The 15,721-nt window shown below is 41.2% G+C and overlaps 1 protein-coding gene across 1 annotated transcript; it reads right to left on the bottom strand.

The window, feature by feature from the left end:
- Positions 1-339: 339 nt before the first annotated feature.
- On the bottom strand, positions 340-4,710 carry LOC103708150 (ABC transporter G family member 25-like). Its single transcript, XM_026804790.2, has 4 exons — positions 4,503-4,710; positions 3,578-4,415; positions 1,958-2,098; positions 340-1,491 (listed from the first exon to the last, which is right to left on the bottom strand). Exons 1-4 carry the CDS (start codon positions 4,596-4,598, stop codon positions 635-637), a joined length of 1,932 nt encoding a protein of 643 aa, XP_026660591.2. The 5' UTR covers positions 4,599-4,710; the 3' UTR covers positions 340-634.
- Between the last annotated feature and the right edge of the window lie 11,011 nt (positions 4,711-15,721).

The raw sequence follows: 15,721 nt of genomic DNA, 5'->3' as shown, positions 1-15,721 counted from the left end.
GTGTCAAAAATTTAGAATTAGTTATAACTAAATAAGTCAAAAATCTAAACTCGAACCTGTTCATTTTATTAAATAAGTAATATAATCCAAACTATATCAGGTTAAAACAAGTTAAACAGGTTAAACTGTTCAAGTATTGAGACCCATAAATATGGCTCAATTTACCACATGCTAATGCGGCTTTCAAAAACAAAAACAAGTTTAAACAACCCATACTATGTCAACTGATTCTGAAATTATTTTGAAAAAAATCTGGCTCATCACAAGTGGCCTTAACAAAGATGAACAAAATCTGAAGATTTATACAACTATTGTTATTGAAGAAACAAAAATGGCGGATGAAGAAATATTGATTTCGATTTGCAACCTTAGCAGGTGAACAGATTTAGCAGATAACTGTTATATATGACACACAATGGAAGCAACCCTTTTTGCTTCCTTACGGTAGCTTACCACTGCACTCCGCATTCCTATTTTTACAGAGCAGTAGTTATTAATCTCGGTGTTAGGATCCTAAACATGATGTTTTGACAACAAATTAATGCACGCTTGCTTGTTCCTGTAGTCATCTTGGTACGTTCAATACCCACATGCCATACGGCAGAATTAAACCATGTCAACCCTGCAACTGTGTTCATGTTTTGATGCGTCTGAGAGCAAGATACGCCAAAAGCCTGTATCCTACAAACATGGCGACCAATGCCACAATGCACGCCGCCGAACCGGCTTTCCCCCCCAAATTCTCTTCCACTGCTGTCTCCCTTCTGTTCCCTTGGTGAGACAAACTTAGAATAGTAGCCAATTCGCTTCCTCGATATTGCACGTCGATGAGCAGCCTGTAGCAGTAGAAGGTGAAGGAGGTATATTTCATCCAGGCGATGCAGCTCGGCACATTCTGAACATAAAATCCCCCAGTGAGGAGGAATGACAGCATGACTACTGTGACCGCCGTGGAAGCCTTCTTCGCATCCACGATGGCCGCGCCGAGGGCAAGGCCAAGACCTTGCGCCACCAGAACATAGCCAAGCAGCACAGCCAGTGTCATCATGAACGCTTCTGGCTCCTCCCTGAGCCCGGCCATCCAATACAATACCAGAACAAAGACGGTGGGGAGAATAAGCTCCATAGGGAGGTCGCCGGCCATTCGAGCCATGAAATAGGAGGACACGGCGTACATGCCTGCGGACCTCTCCTTGATGAAGATCGCGCGCTCCTGCGGGAACGTGAAGACCGCATTGAAGGATGCAAAGACGCCCCAGAAAATCGAGATGAAGAAAAGGAGGCCCAGCCGGTCCCGAACATCATGAATGTTGGAGTGCCACCACATGGACCCTGCGAGGACGGCTGCAGCCATGACTTGGAAGACTCTCAGGGAGTTGAAGGTCTCGTGCCTCCTTTCCTTGAGGCTTCGGCGCAGGAGGATGCCGAACTGGCTGAACCAGCTGATGTTCCTGCAATTCCTCTGCTCCCTCATGGTGGATCTTTCGCTACCTGATTAAATAACAAGAGTTCAAAGAGACTGGTTTTAGAATCTCGTTGACCTACTTGTTTGTTGCGTATGGTACTCTGTAATGTGGCTTATCAAGGCTAAATTTCTGGTCTTCATTCTCTAGATGCTATTAGTTCCGTGTCTACTCTCTAATACATATCGATGCATTTGATTCTGTTTTCCTCTGTTTTTGCTGGATGGCATTCATTCTCTTCCTTCTTTTCACCTTTCTCATATGGAATATTACAGGTCCCCTTGTTTGTCATGGAAGGTTAGCACATTGGCTTTACTTGCAGACTAACGTACATGATGTATAATATATAGGACTTGAGACTATAACATGAACTAGAATAAGCTATTAGCACTCCTGTGTATTAATTGTGCTTTCTTTTAACATGCTTTGCAATCAGCTAGCAGGTGAATTCTACAAAAGTTGTATCTCGTTTCTTTAAGGAGAGTGGTGGTTACCAGTTTCTGCAACATCTCCAGCTTCGGCAGCACTAATGCAGGCTTTCACCTTTGGGGCTAACACTCTGTTGTAGGAGGTGATAAGAGATTGCTTTACGTTGGACTTATCCGCGTCAACTTGATAGTCTATCTGAGCAACCCCTGCAATTAAATTAATACATCCACTCAGCACTAAACTCTTACATTAGCAAGTACTTAAATCTTAGCTTCATGGATCCTACGTCGCCATCTTCTCTTTTATCCAAACTAAGAGTGCCTACCAGGAGCAGTAAAGTAACAGACTAGTTTGACCATGTTAAGCTCTATCCCTATTCTCAGTGCTTCAAGTTGATTAAGAAGCATTTCTTTTTTGACTTTTCAGACAAACCAAAGAACATCAAATGAGCAATGGTGGGAAAAAAATATGTGGAATTCCAACAGGGCAATGTTGTCGATCCACCTTTAGGAATAGATTTTCCTTTTTCTTTTTGTTTTGATGGAAGGAGAGTCAGGGAATGAGTATTTATAACGAAAACAGAGAGGAGAACCTAGGTCCTGTGACCACTAGGTGAGGTATAGTTCGAATACTGCTCCTTGTGGCTATGCAGGATATCGCGGAATATGTATAGCTGCATGGATTAAAAGGGGAACACAGGGGGCTAACAGTAACAGGGGAATAGATTACATATATAATCTCCAGGGGAACATGGTCCCTGTGAGAAAAGGCCTGCAAAAGGAGAAAAGTGGAACTTTCCAGCTCCATCCACCGAAGGGTCACCAGACACGTGCCACTCTGTGAGAAGGAACATTTTTCCTTCCCACTAACGGTGCCACGTGTCTGGTGGGTAATCATGGACAGCCAGATCCTAAGCATACCTAACATGGAAATTTATGAGCCCAATCACTTTTAGATAGATACAGACACCACCTTTCTCCACCGAAAAAGGTGGCAGGAGGAACGGGGTACCAGGAGGAGGAGGAACCACAGAAACCGATATTTATTACGCTAGTGACGGCATCTCAAATTGAAAGAGGGAATGATAACATAAACAGTTCGATATTTATAAAAGCATAAAGACTGTATGAGTATTAAGTGGAAGGATACGTCACACTAGACAAGAATTCCACGGCCTCTGCTTTCCGCACCTTCTTTATAAGTTCATTTTGACTCTTCAATATATTTATGTATCATAGAATATTACACCTTGCTCAAGGATCATCAACAAAAATAGATAGTTATCAACAATGATGTACCATGTATGATATATAAGATTGTGCTGTAGCATGCACTGTAGAAAATTTGTGCTTAAATAGAAAGCAACAGATGCACTCATTTAATGAATTTGCTAGTTCAATACTTTGATAAAATACTTTTATCCCTTTTCTTGTTAAATATATATGTATAACTCTTATGTGATGGACTGATATTTTAGTAGAGGATATGAATATTATCCTTTCAAAGAATGGAGGGAATATAAGTAGAAAGAGAATGATAAGACTTCTCTTGGATCACGTCCTCCAATCATGCAAGAAAAAACATTTTTTGTAAACTTTGAATCAGATTTCCTTTCTGTTTATTCTAATCTATTCAAACCAACAGTATATTTTGTTAGAAATTCTGGAAGCTCCACTTGCGCTTACCGTTTGCAAGGTCGAGCATGAAGTCGGCCGGGTTCACGTGGAACCGGGGAGCGAACCCGACCGAACCGAAATAATCCATGGCCTCCCTCCCTCGCCCAAAATACAAGCAATTCCCCTCGGAGAGCAAAAGAACCGAGTCGAACATCTGGTAGACCCGGCTCGAGGGCTGGTGGATCGAGGTTACGATGGACCGGCCCTTCCGGGCGATCCCGGTCAGGGTGGCCACAAGGCGGTAGGCCGCCGTGGAGTCCAGACCGGACGTCGGCTCGTCGAGAACCAGGAGACTCGGGTTCACCAGCATCTCGTGGCCGATGCTGACCCGCTTCCGCTCGCCGCCGGAAATCCCCCTCACGAAGGCGTTCCCCACCGCCGTGTCGGCGCATTTCTCCAGCCCCAGCTCCGCCACCACCGCGTCCGCCGCCGCCACCTTCTCCGCCGCCGCCACGGTCCGAGGCAGCCGGAGCATCGCGGAGAAAACCAAGGTCTCCCTTACGGTTAGGTGAGGATAGAGCACGTCGTCCTGGGCCACGTACCCGGTTCGGCGGAGAACCGGTTTGGTAAGCCGACAGCCGTTGGCCAGCACGGCGCCGGAGTGCTCCCCCTGGAGCCGGCCGGCGATTACACTTAGTAGAGTCGACTTGCCGCTCCCCGACGGGCCGAGGACCGCGAGGAACTCGCCGGGCGAGACAATCCCGCTGACACCATTCAGGATGGTTCGTTCTTCGGGGACCGCCGCCGGGGAATTCGCCGCGCCGCCGGCATGGAATATACGCTTGATTCCGCTCCCTGTGGCGGCCACCTTTGGGTCCAGTTTGATGCGATACGTAATATCCATGAACTACACAAGCGAATATAACGCACCCTTATCAACATGAAGATAAAGAATGAGTGTATGATAGCTAATTGCTATGAATGTGAGTAGTACCTGGAGAGTGAGGGGATAGCAGGAGGTGGAGATGAAAGAATCCATACATCGGTTGGCGACTCCATTCTGATCACATTCTTTGCCAGTGGGAGGCATTTTGCACTGAGTGTTGCTTTGGAGAGCTTGGAGAACGTAAAGCCACGAAGGATTGTAATAACTAGCAGCGACTTTTGTAGCGAGAGAGAGGACCAATATAGGGAGGAAGGGCCGAGGGAGAGGGAGTGGTATATAAAAGAGTGCTTGGGGTATGTGGCAGGCTGCGGAGGGAATCTTGGAGAACAGCTGGCCACCTTCACTCATTTGATGGGAAATTCCAGGAAGGTACGAAAGAAATAAACAAGCGTGTCCAACTCGAACGGCTAGGTTCCATTCTACCTCTCTCTCTCTCTCTCTCTCCCTCCCGTCGCGCCGCTTTGTGGCCGAATCCTCTCTTTTGCAAAGGGGAGCCCCCACCCTTCGACTTTCTCGAGATAAACTTCAAGGCAGTGTGGTGGCGGATGGATATAGCAACGACAGATTTATCCTCAGAGATCAGTTGGCCAGACTAATAGCAGCTAGGATGGACGTATTTTTGATTAGACTGCTATCAGAGTCGAGATCAGAGCTGCTTGAAAAAATATTTTCTATGCAAAACGGATGATGTATGCGGATTACATCATTTTTGAGAAAAATGCTGTCATCGAGGGAATCTTGAGCTTTGAGCAGTCTGATAGGATGATGTATCCATGATACTCGCCAACTTTCGAGTGAATGTATTGTATTTCAGACTACTCTTGTATACAGAGAGGCCAACTGTGCTTCGAATTTGGTATGTGACCCATCATTCCGAAGGTATCATCATGACCCTATCCCGTCTACTTTGCATTTTTTACTTTTATGTGACCTTATGGGTACACTTATGCCTGTTGTGTAGGAGTCGTCGATGTAAAAATAAATGAATAAATAAAAATCAAGGTACATGCATGATGATTTTTTTTTTTATCGGTACACATGCATGAGTTTGGGATTGGTTTTGTTAGTCTTTTTAGCATAAAATTAAATGTTTCCTTAGGGTGCAGCAGAAGGGTCAACCAGTCAAAGGGTGGGCCCTTGCTTTCTTTGGTTCGAACATGTTGGGTAATATTTAGATTTTGAGCGAGTGAAGGGAGGTGATGATAGCAGAGAGATGTAGTTTGTGCTCTCCTTGTTTTGGAAAACAGGTTGGGTTCAGAATCGGTAATGGTCAAAGTTCCTTATTGAAATGGAAAAATATCTGAATTTGTGATGCCCCCTTCAGACTACCTTCCCTGACTTATGCTTAAGGAGTCGGAAAAAAAAAATGGCATGGTGGTCAATTAAATCAAGTTATCTTTTTCTGCCCCTTCGTCGTTCAATCACAATTGACCACTCAACTGTTAAGTCTTCTTGCCATGGCCCGGAGGATCAAATCATTTGAAAATCAGGCAGCAATGACAAATTTTCCACAGCTTCTCTATACCCATTCGTTAATACTAGCGGCATTAAATGCAAGTCTGCATCTTCTCTTTGGAGTCTTTCTATCGGTCTTAAGATTAACACCAAGTTATCTTCTTCTGCCCCTTCGCTGGTTCAATCGCACTTGACTCAACTGTCAAGACTTCTTGCCATGGCCACTTTGATCCAAAAGGAGGATCAAATCATTTGAAAATCAAACATCAATGACAAATTTTCCACAGCTTCTCTATATCCATTCGTTAATACTAATGGAAGTTTGCATCTTCTCTTTGGAGTCTTTCTATATATCCCTCTTAGATTAAATATATATTTTTTGGTTGTGCTGGAGAAAAAATATAAATACTAGAGAGGTGATTGGAAAGAAACTTGGCAAGAACCTTGGCGAATGTGTATTGTGCAACCAGACTTTAGAGATGGTGGACTATGTTTTTTCTTGCTACTTCTTCCCATCTATTTGGAAGGCGTTATGCTTGGCTCTCAGAGTGCCACATCCCCAATCCTCTTTTAGTTACCTTTGTCTCGACTGGATTCAAAGGAATTTTGGAAAAAAGGTTCAACTGGTTGTTCTTATGCTTCTCGCGGCTATTGTGTGGGTGTGTTGGAAAGAACGAAATTTCATAGTTTTTCTTAACAAATATTCATCTGTTGCCACCGTAGCCTCCGAAGAACTTCGCATCTTCAATGACTAGGGTACTTTATGTGACCAAGATCTTTTGTCAGAATCAGAAGAATTTGGCAAGGTTAATAATATTCCTAGAGATCTTCATGAAGGCTGATATAAAAGATGTTTGGTCTCTCTCCCTCTCTCTCTTTAACCTTGTTCCATATACCAGCTGTAATATAACTTTTTCAAATCTTCCTTCCTTTCTTCTGTAATTTTTTTTTTTTCTAATCTTTAATAAAAGCCAGGTTGCCATCCCTGCCTCCCTTTCATTCAAAAAAATAAAGGAGAAAAGTTGGTGGAAAGAGAGATTATTCAGCTTTAATTAGAAAACATATTGGCTTTTAGCCTTCTGTCTATACCATGCAGGTTCCTTGTAATTTTGTTACAACAGCTACCACGACAAGGAATTTTGTTCATGTTCATCATTTGCTGGTGAGTGTGCAATAGATGCTGTCATATAATTGTGTTTATTCAGCTTTAACGGGACTCATGGCATAAATTTGCATGTCGTTGCTGGAAACAGATTATAGCTTTCCTAACTTTATATTTGTGTTAGGCTTATTCCTCTCAATCTTGTTACAAGATCTACAACTCTGAATTTTTCTCACCACTTGACATAGTTGAGAAAAACAATGCTGCGTGATATATTTTTCTTGGGTGTCGGATTGGGTAGTCAAGAAATTGGATTGTATTAGAAGGTCTTTTTTATCTATCTATGAGCAAGGGTCATTGTCTAGTCAATTGAAAATTGGTATGCATGGGAAAGACTCAAGTAGGTTTAGGAGTCAAGGATCCAAGGAACTTCTATATATCCTTGTTAGCCAAATATTAGGGGAAATTCCTTGATGGTGAACCAGGCTTGTGGAAGTCTCTGATATATTGTTTCTATTATAATAACAGAAGATTCTGGTACAATGGACTAAGAAATGGTATTTCTTTTTACTGGCGGGGTATATTGAAAACGAAGGGCATGAACTTTATGTGTGAAACCACTCTCATGCTAGGAAATGGGCAAAGGATCATACTTTGGTCGGATAGATGGTTGGATCAGTTTGAATCGGCTAGCCTTTTTTTGGGTTTATTCCTTTTGGTTATGGATCAATCCGTTTCTGTAGTTCCAAATAAGGTTTCAGTCAAAGGTTGCTTCTTTTGGATCATCATTTGCAGAAGGTTAGTTTTGGAACAATTTTTTGAAGCAAGATACGTCATCTCGGTATCAAAATCTCATACCGGTGCTATCCTGTTATTATATAAGTACATCCAGTATTGAGGCCAGTTCAGTACATCGAGTATTGGCGGTATTGAACCAATATGGTATGGTGTGCCCCATATCGTTCAGTCCAGTACGGGATGACATATCTTATTCTAAAGTATTACTAGCACATGGACATTCTCAATCTGATCTCACCTTCTTTGTTAATGATAAATTTGAGATGGCATTGGTGACCTTCCAGTTTATTTACGGTAGGCTCTTGTTTTAAGTTCATCATTTTTGGGGGTGAACTGAAAGAATTTTATTTGATCTTTTGGAGAATGAAGATTTCTGAGAAAGTGAGGTTATTTTGATGGCTGGCTTCCAAGGGCAAAGTTCTTACGGCAGGTAATTTGGAAAAGCCTCATCCTTCCTTGCATGTGTTGTGGCAAAGAAGAAACAACTTGTTCTTATCTAGTAGCGCCTAGGATTATGCTTATATCTTGAGAGCCCCCACCTCCTGGCTTCTCCAAGATGAATTTCGACGATAGTGTCAAGGAGAATAGTTGTTGCAGCATCGGGTTCGTCATCAGGGATCAGCAGACCAGACTAATGGCTGTCGGGGGTTGACATATTTTCGATCAGTTCATCGCTGGTGCCGAGGTTAGAGTTGTCTGGGAGGGGGTCTCCTACGCCAGACAGGTGCTGGGGGCAGACCGTATCATGCTTGAGGACTCCGATATAGTGACCAAGGGGATCTTGGGTCCCGAGAGTGCCGTTAGGGGGACGCGGCTGCTTCATCACATTCGCCAACTTTTAGGCAAATGCGTTGTCTTTCGAGCTACCCATGTCTTCAGAGAGGTCAATAGCGTTGCAGATTGGGTGATATCATGTGCAGCTCATCACTTCGAAGATTTTATCTGAGAGACCCATGCCTATGTTTTATCTCCCTTGTATTTACTTTTATTATCTGATTCTTTGGGCTGTGCTTACACTCAGTGTATGAGAGCTGCCGTTGTACCAAAAAAAAAAACTTCTGGAGTTCTTTGGAAGTAAGATTACGTGGAGAAATAGTGCTCCTCTCTCATCTTTTGGGGTGTTTGGAGGGTGAAGAGGATTGAGAAGAAGCGTAGAATGGGATGGGATGCTTCATAAATTGAAAAGAGATCTAGGCCTAATCCTTCCTCATGGGTGTTGTGCTGTGATAAAAAAAGAAACAACTGTTCACTTGTTACTCTGAGCAAGTTTCAGAGTACTTAAGAAATAAGGTTGATTTGAGAGGCAGATCCTTCTTTTTCATATTTTTGTGGTGTTTGGAAGGTTTGAGCTTTGTCTATGGTCTATGGATGATAAGTATCAAAGAGAAAATTATTTTTTAAAATCATTGTTATCTTGAGCTATTTTTTGTTAAACTTTTACATTTGAATTCTATGATATTAATAAAATTCAGATAGGCTCAGTTGGAGTCCCATCTTTTTTCTCAAGAAAAAAAAAACTTTTCTGGATAAAAAGGTAACTCCCAATGGATAGAAGTAGGCAAGAAATAAAACTCACCAGATATGAAGTAGGTGGAATAATGCACCAAAACTGATTTGATATGTCGAATAGAAGATTCAGTGCTAATGTCAAAACCGCAAATGATCAACTGAAATTTCTTCTTAAAATGAATTTAAAATATTTAATTAGTGCAGTCAATTTTAAGGATTATTGAGATCTATGAAATATGGCAAAACGTATGAAGTAGGGGAGAGCATGACATTTGGGCTTCTCGAATAAAGAACATATGCTTGATTAATAGGTGTCTTTTTTTTAGTGAACTCGAAACTTTTAACACATTAAAAAAAGCTGATACTTTGGAAGCAGGTGCAAGAGCAAGAGTAGCATGAAACAAATGGTTTGGCATTTCAAATTGATGACTTTGGTTTATAAAACATGCATAATTTATGTGGACTCTTCTTAATGCACTCAAAATTTTTTACATACATATTATGTTTGAGAAAGGTTTCCACTTATAATCTAGGCCTAGTTCTAGAAGCTTTGGACGTCGGACGTAGCTTAGCTTACATTATGCATAAGGGCTGCATGAAACGACTTTGGGTGTCTAGTTCTTTGAGCTGTACTCATATTTGTTGTGTGTGAGCAACGACGGCGAAAGAAGAAGAAATAGTAGAAGTAGTGGTAGTAGTAGTTGGTTGCCTGGTGGGTCCAAATGCTTGTGCGGCTGTGCAAGCTGCCACGTCACTCAGAGGCACTCTTGTACGTTCCTTATCATGTGGGCCCAATAAGGACCGCTGCCATCATCCACCACATATCTCATGGTGATAGGGACGGCGGCAAGAAACGACTTCGAATGTCTGGCTCTTTGAGCTGTACTCATATTTGTTGTGCGTAAACGATGGCGACGGAAGAAGAATAAAGAAGAAAGAAGGAAGAAGAAAAAATAGTAATAGTAATAGTAGTAGTTGGCAGCCTGGTGGGTCCAAATGCCCGGCAAGCTGCCACGTCACTCAAAGGCACTCTTGTACATTCCTTGTCATGTGGGGCCCAACAAGGACTGTCGCTGATGCAGGTGCATGGACGTCATACAATTTGCATGCCATTTTCAGAGCATTAAATGGCCGAATTTAGAAAAGGTATTAACATAAAGTTTCAAGTCTCTTTCTCTTCTTTCCAACAAGCCTAAGAACATTAAAATCCGAGTTATGGTTGGAAAGTTATAGGTATTTTAAGAGGCATGTGTCTTTTGAAGGATCAAGCGCTACCATTACACCAAAACCGACTGGTGTTAGTGAAGGCGCAACTCTATTTCCTTAAACCCCACCAAAGGCAGCGCTACGAATCGACTCCGACCAGGCCTCGCCCATCCCGGACTCCCACCTGGCCTCGCCATGGGTTCAGGGACCCTCGGGTATAACCCACCTACTAACCAAGCCATCGCCGTTGGCAGGCGGCAGGACATGCTGACAGGGACCCTCCCTTTGCTGCTGAGGGACTTCGTAAGGTATGGCCCGCACAGCGGCCGGCAGAATATGTCCAACATTCCCTCCCCCCCCCCCCCCCAATGCGATGCTTGGGTTTCGAACTCGAGACCTCTAGCTCATCCACCACATATCCCATGGTGATGGGGACGATGGCGTGAGCCAGGAATGTGCCACCCACTTCCCATTGCGACAGTAAGAGAGAAAAAAAAACAAATATTATCCCCAGAGCCCTATTCTGTCTCTGCCATGGAAGAAACATTCCAGCATTTCTTTTTAATTAATAAAGCAGAGATAGTCACCCGGCCTTTACTGAAGATTGTAGTAAAAATTGTGAAAAAGAGAAAATATATATAGTGCCTAGCACAAGATCTCATTTTCATTAAGTAGACTTCCCATGACATGAATCAAGGAGAGATAGGTGGTTTAATTATTGCATATGTATGCTTAGCACCATGTTTAAAATAGAGAATGAACAACAAAAAAAAAAAAAAATCATGGCTGCGTGCTAAGGAAGAATTATTTGAACAACATCGAAATTTTATAGAAAAAAGTTACATAGACGATAGATGATGTGCAGCTCTTTTATTGCTTCATTGTCCACTAGAATCATAATTAAAAAAAAGAAAAATCATATACGAGATGTCGAAGTAGGAGCTATAGAGAGGCTACATATTGATTGTATAACATTTTGTGGATAAGATTTCTATGTAACAATTACATTGTTTAGGTTAATTTAGTTGGAGAAAGTATTTAAAAGTGTTGATTTTGGAGCCTGGTTGGGCCACCCATGATTAGGGGTGCAAATGGGTCGGGTCGGGTCGGGTCCTAGGTGACCCCGATCCGACCCGATTTTTTGTTCGGGTCCTAATTTTGGATCCGGACCCGACCCGGTTGAAGATCGGGTTGGGTCGGATCGGGTTCGGGTTGGGTCCGGATCTGATTCGGGTCGGGTCCGGGTCCGATCGGGTCCAATTTTTTTGTGCTTTTGGGAAAAAATTTAGGCAAATCTAATTTGGTCATATCATAATTATGAGGTGCTGGGTGACCCATGACTTGAAAGACTTTGCAATTGAGCTTCAGTCAGAACAGATGACCCATGACTTACTAACTAAGTCGGTCTACAAGCCAAATTTCATATCACACTATTTTTTATCTATATGACTGATTGAACGGAACTCCGTGTCTCCCAGCTCCCCTCTCACGAGGACAAAAAAAATCCCAGACCTTCTTCCAAAATCCAATTCCATTACAGAAAACTGGCACATGACCCATATTCAGTTGCAGTGTTCCCTCACTTTCTCCCTTCAAAAGTTAAAAGAAACAAAAACCAAAAAACAGAAGGAAAAAAAAAAAAAAAGGCAGCTACCGAGACACCAGAGGTCTCAACAGTGTAATAGATCGAGAGAGAATCCTGACGGGCCGACGTTCCTTTGGATTCTGTGAACCTATGCTTGTTGCTAACTTGCTATCCTCCCACACTGACCAACAGTACCACAACCCACGCCAAAAAAAAGAAAAAGAAAAAGAAAAAGAAAAGACTTTCTTTTGTTTTTCCTCTCTCTCTCTCTCTTCGGATCCATTCGGGTCAGGTCGGGTCCATTTGGTAAATCCAGACCCGACCCAGAAAATGATTCGGGTCCAATTTTAGGATCCGATCCGGACCCGCGGATCCTAAAATTCGGATCGGGTCGGGTCTACGCGGGTCGGGTCGGGTCGGGTCGACCCGTGTCGACCCGACCCATTTGCAGCCTTACCCATGATGGACTAGCCTGACCAAAGTTATCTAACATTTAAAAGAGAGAGTGAATAGTTGAAAGAAAAGAAAAAGCTACCGGTAGTTTCTCTCTCCCCCTCTCTTTTCTATATTTCTTAACATTATTGACATCCAGACTTCTCTCCTAAAAAAAATTTAGTGTTTTAGAGAGAGAAACAAAAATGAATAACTTTTTTTCATTCTTTTTCTGCACCATAAGCATTTGAACGGTAATTTTCATATTCTTTCCATTGTGATTGAATACTCGATTTTAAGCATGTTCTAGGAGTGGATAAGCATGTGGTTCAGCCCTTGGGATCCTCGGAGTTTCACTTTTACACTCTTTCAAAATAATTCATGAAACTTAAAATTCTATTTAGTATTCTTTATGTTATCAGAAATCTTATTCACGTCAAGATGCCATAACCAATTTAAGGAATCCAGCTTTAAAATGACAATCCTTTTATAGAAAATATTCCTCTTTTTTTCCTAAATAACAAGTTCTCGACAATTGCTGGCAAAATGTAACCATGACTTGAGTAAGAGGACTATTTAAAATTGTTTCGGCATTATAATTGCCTAATTTAGTTGTGTTGTTGCGGTATATCCAACTTAGTGAATTTCATAATTTTATAAGTTTTTTTTAATGAAAAAATCATTCTGTTGTAATCTAGAAAGATAGCTACTTATTAAGTACTAATTTTTATCCTAGTTACTCTTTGTTAACCGATATACTTATTCCTTTTTTAAAAAATGATATAATAAAAAAAGAAAGAGAATCATTAGTATGCTAGGCCCCATTTAGCCAGACAATTAACATAGTCGTATAATGATGAATGGTTGCACCAAAAGATATAGTGCCAAAAGTGATTTTTAACTTGTATTTTAATTATTTTTATTCATTAAACAATAATACGGTTATGCTAGGTGTTGTTTGGTATCTTTTTTTATATATTTTCAAAAATAAAAATATTTTTTTTGCATACTTTTCAATTTTCAAAATATAAAATATGTGGTATAATTCATTTTTTTTAAAAAAATAAAAATATAACGGTAATTAGTGGTGATAAAGGAGGTAGTGATAGGATGGTGGTGTCACAGAGGTGATATTGGTGGTGCTAGGGTAGAAGATGGCAGCCATATAGTGGAGGCAACTATGATGAGGGCAACGATGAAGATGACAATATGCTGGTCTAACAAAGTTCATTACAATGGCGGTGGTTGTGGTGCTTGCAATGGCGTAGCGAAGATGATAATCGTAGCAGTAGCATTGTGTCCAGATGGTGGCACTAATAATAAAGGTAATGATAGTGATGGGGACAAAGGTGACAATGATGGTGTTAACGATTGTAGTACAAAAATATAAATGTTTATTTTAAAAAAAATTTAATAAAAATAGAAACAATATTACCAAACATATTTTTATCTTCATCTTTGTTTTTATTTTAAAAAATAAAAAATAAAAAATAAAACTGATGCCACATAGGTTTTTACTCTGATGAAAGGTGCATAGAGCGCACATAGCGGTTTTGATTCTATTTAATTAGGCCAAGTTTGACAAATTATAATGGAGCTAGGTATCCTTCTCAAGCAGTGGAGGTTAGAGTTATGCTGAGAAACTTTTTCTCCTAAGATTTTTAAAATCAGAAGGCTCCTTGGAGGGCAAATTAGAGGAAATTGTGCAGTAACCATCACAAAAAAGCATCTACAATATTTTTTTTTCAGTTCTAAATTTTAATATTAGAATGGTCTTCATACTCTTCTTTAGTTATCAATTAGATAACATCCACCTTCCTTTTTGTTATCTGTAGATAATGCTGAGAATTTTCTCATTTTAAAAGTTCTGGTGGACTCAAGAATTTGTTCCAACTTACAAATTTCCCCTCCTAGAAATATCTGTACTATTTTTGTTAAGTTCTTCTGCATCTTACTATGTGACATTGTAGCAGGGAAAGGAAGTTGACTATTTTTGGAAGCAAGGGCCATCGCATGTGCCAGTGATGTGAGGGTAAAGGTACAAAGAGGAAGTCCACACGTGTATGATGCAGCAGGAAAGGAGCAATATTTGATGATACATAAAACTAGCAGATACACCCAATCCTGCATCCAAGGGGAATCATATGCTTGTTGCTAGGTTTGGCAATAGACTTGCTTTGAAAGGTTCAAAGTTCGCCGAAGTAACCTTGTTTTCATAAAAAGGAATGATTTAGGATAAGGTTTGCTATACTGAGTGTGCCGTATCGTATACGTTCCTTCGCTGCTCTTTCCTGGATTCTTCATGGATTCCTCTTCCCCACCCCGCGATCCATAGTATATTCCATTGTACCAAATCAATACATTGTGCGATACAGTACCGACACTCGATATGTTAAGTTGTACTATACCGAACTATGTACCAATACTATAATAGAATGGTATCGATATAGAATCTGGTTTGGAGATGACGAATCGTGACTTCAGGACTTGGTAGCTCAAAATTGCCACTAAGATGAAGAACGATACAATTGTAGAACAATCGCAAGGAGGGTAACATGCTTGTTGTTAGGTTGATGGGGAAGAAATTGGTCTATAACTTGGAGGGATGGTTTCAAATTTGTCATGATAAGCTTGTTTTCAGAATTATTTGGGGAGTTGGTAATCTTGTTTAAAATTGTCACTTGGCTAAAGAAAGATATGTTTGTCGGGGCACGGAGAAGTCTCTAAAAAACCAACCGATGGGGCGTTCTTTTCTTCTCCATCATGATCAGGGTGCGGCCATGGGAGGAAAAAAAATTTAGAATGATGCTGGGCAAACAAATGCAGGACACATGTCAAGCCAGTTTCAAAAGAAGGGGTTGGGTCACAGGACGAGAGGTTTTGGACTTGACACGGCAATGTGTACCATTTCCATCATAGGACGACGTTTATATCATCCCCTCGCTTTCATTGCAGAATTTCCTGCACAACAAAACGGACTCATTGGCTTGACGGTGTTCATGCACGTTCAATGGCTAGGAGTGTCTCAACGTTATAGGTTCATTCTCTAGTTCTCTCTCTCTCTTTCTATATGCATAGGTTCAATGGCTAGGATTGTCTCAATGTCATAGATTTATTCTCTAGTTCTCTCTCTCTCTATACACACACACACACACACGGATATATGTATGCATGTATGTA

This window comes from Phoenix dactylifera, chromosome 10 (genome assembly GCF_009389715.1).
Source record: "Phoenix dactylifera cultivar Barhee BC4 chromosome 10, palm_55x_up_171113_PBpolish2nd_filt_p, whole genome shotgun sequence".
NCBI classification, from domain to species: Eukaryota; Viridiplantae; Streptophyta; class Magnoliopsida; order Arecales; family Arecaceae; genus Phoenix; species Phoenix dactylifera.
The sequence above is the reverse complement of the archived record's forward strand: the minus strand, read 5'-3'. Positions and strand labels throughout refer to the sequence as shown.

Coding starts and splice junctions, on each gene's coding strand:
- LOC103708150 (XM_026804790.2), bottom strand. CDS start 4,598: ATGCCTCCCACTGGCAAAGAATGTGATCAGAATGGAGTCGCCAACCGA. Junction 2,099..3,577: donor CATGCTCGACCTTGCAAACG/GTAAGCGCAAGT, acceptor ATTTAATTGCAG/GGGTTGCTCAGATAGACTAT. Junction 1,492..1,957: donor TGGAGATGTTGCAGAAACTG/GTAACCACCACT, acceptor TTATTTAATCAG/GTAGCGAAAGATCCACCATG.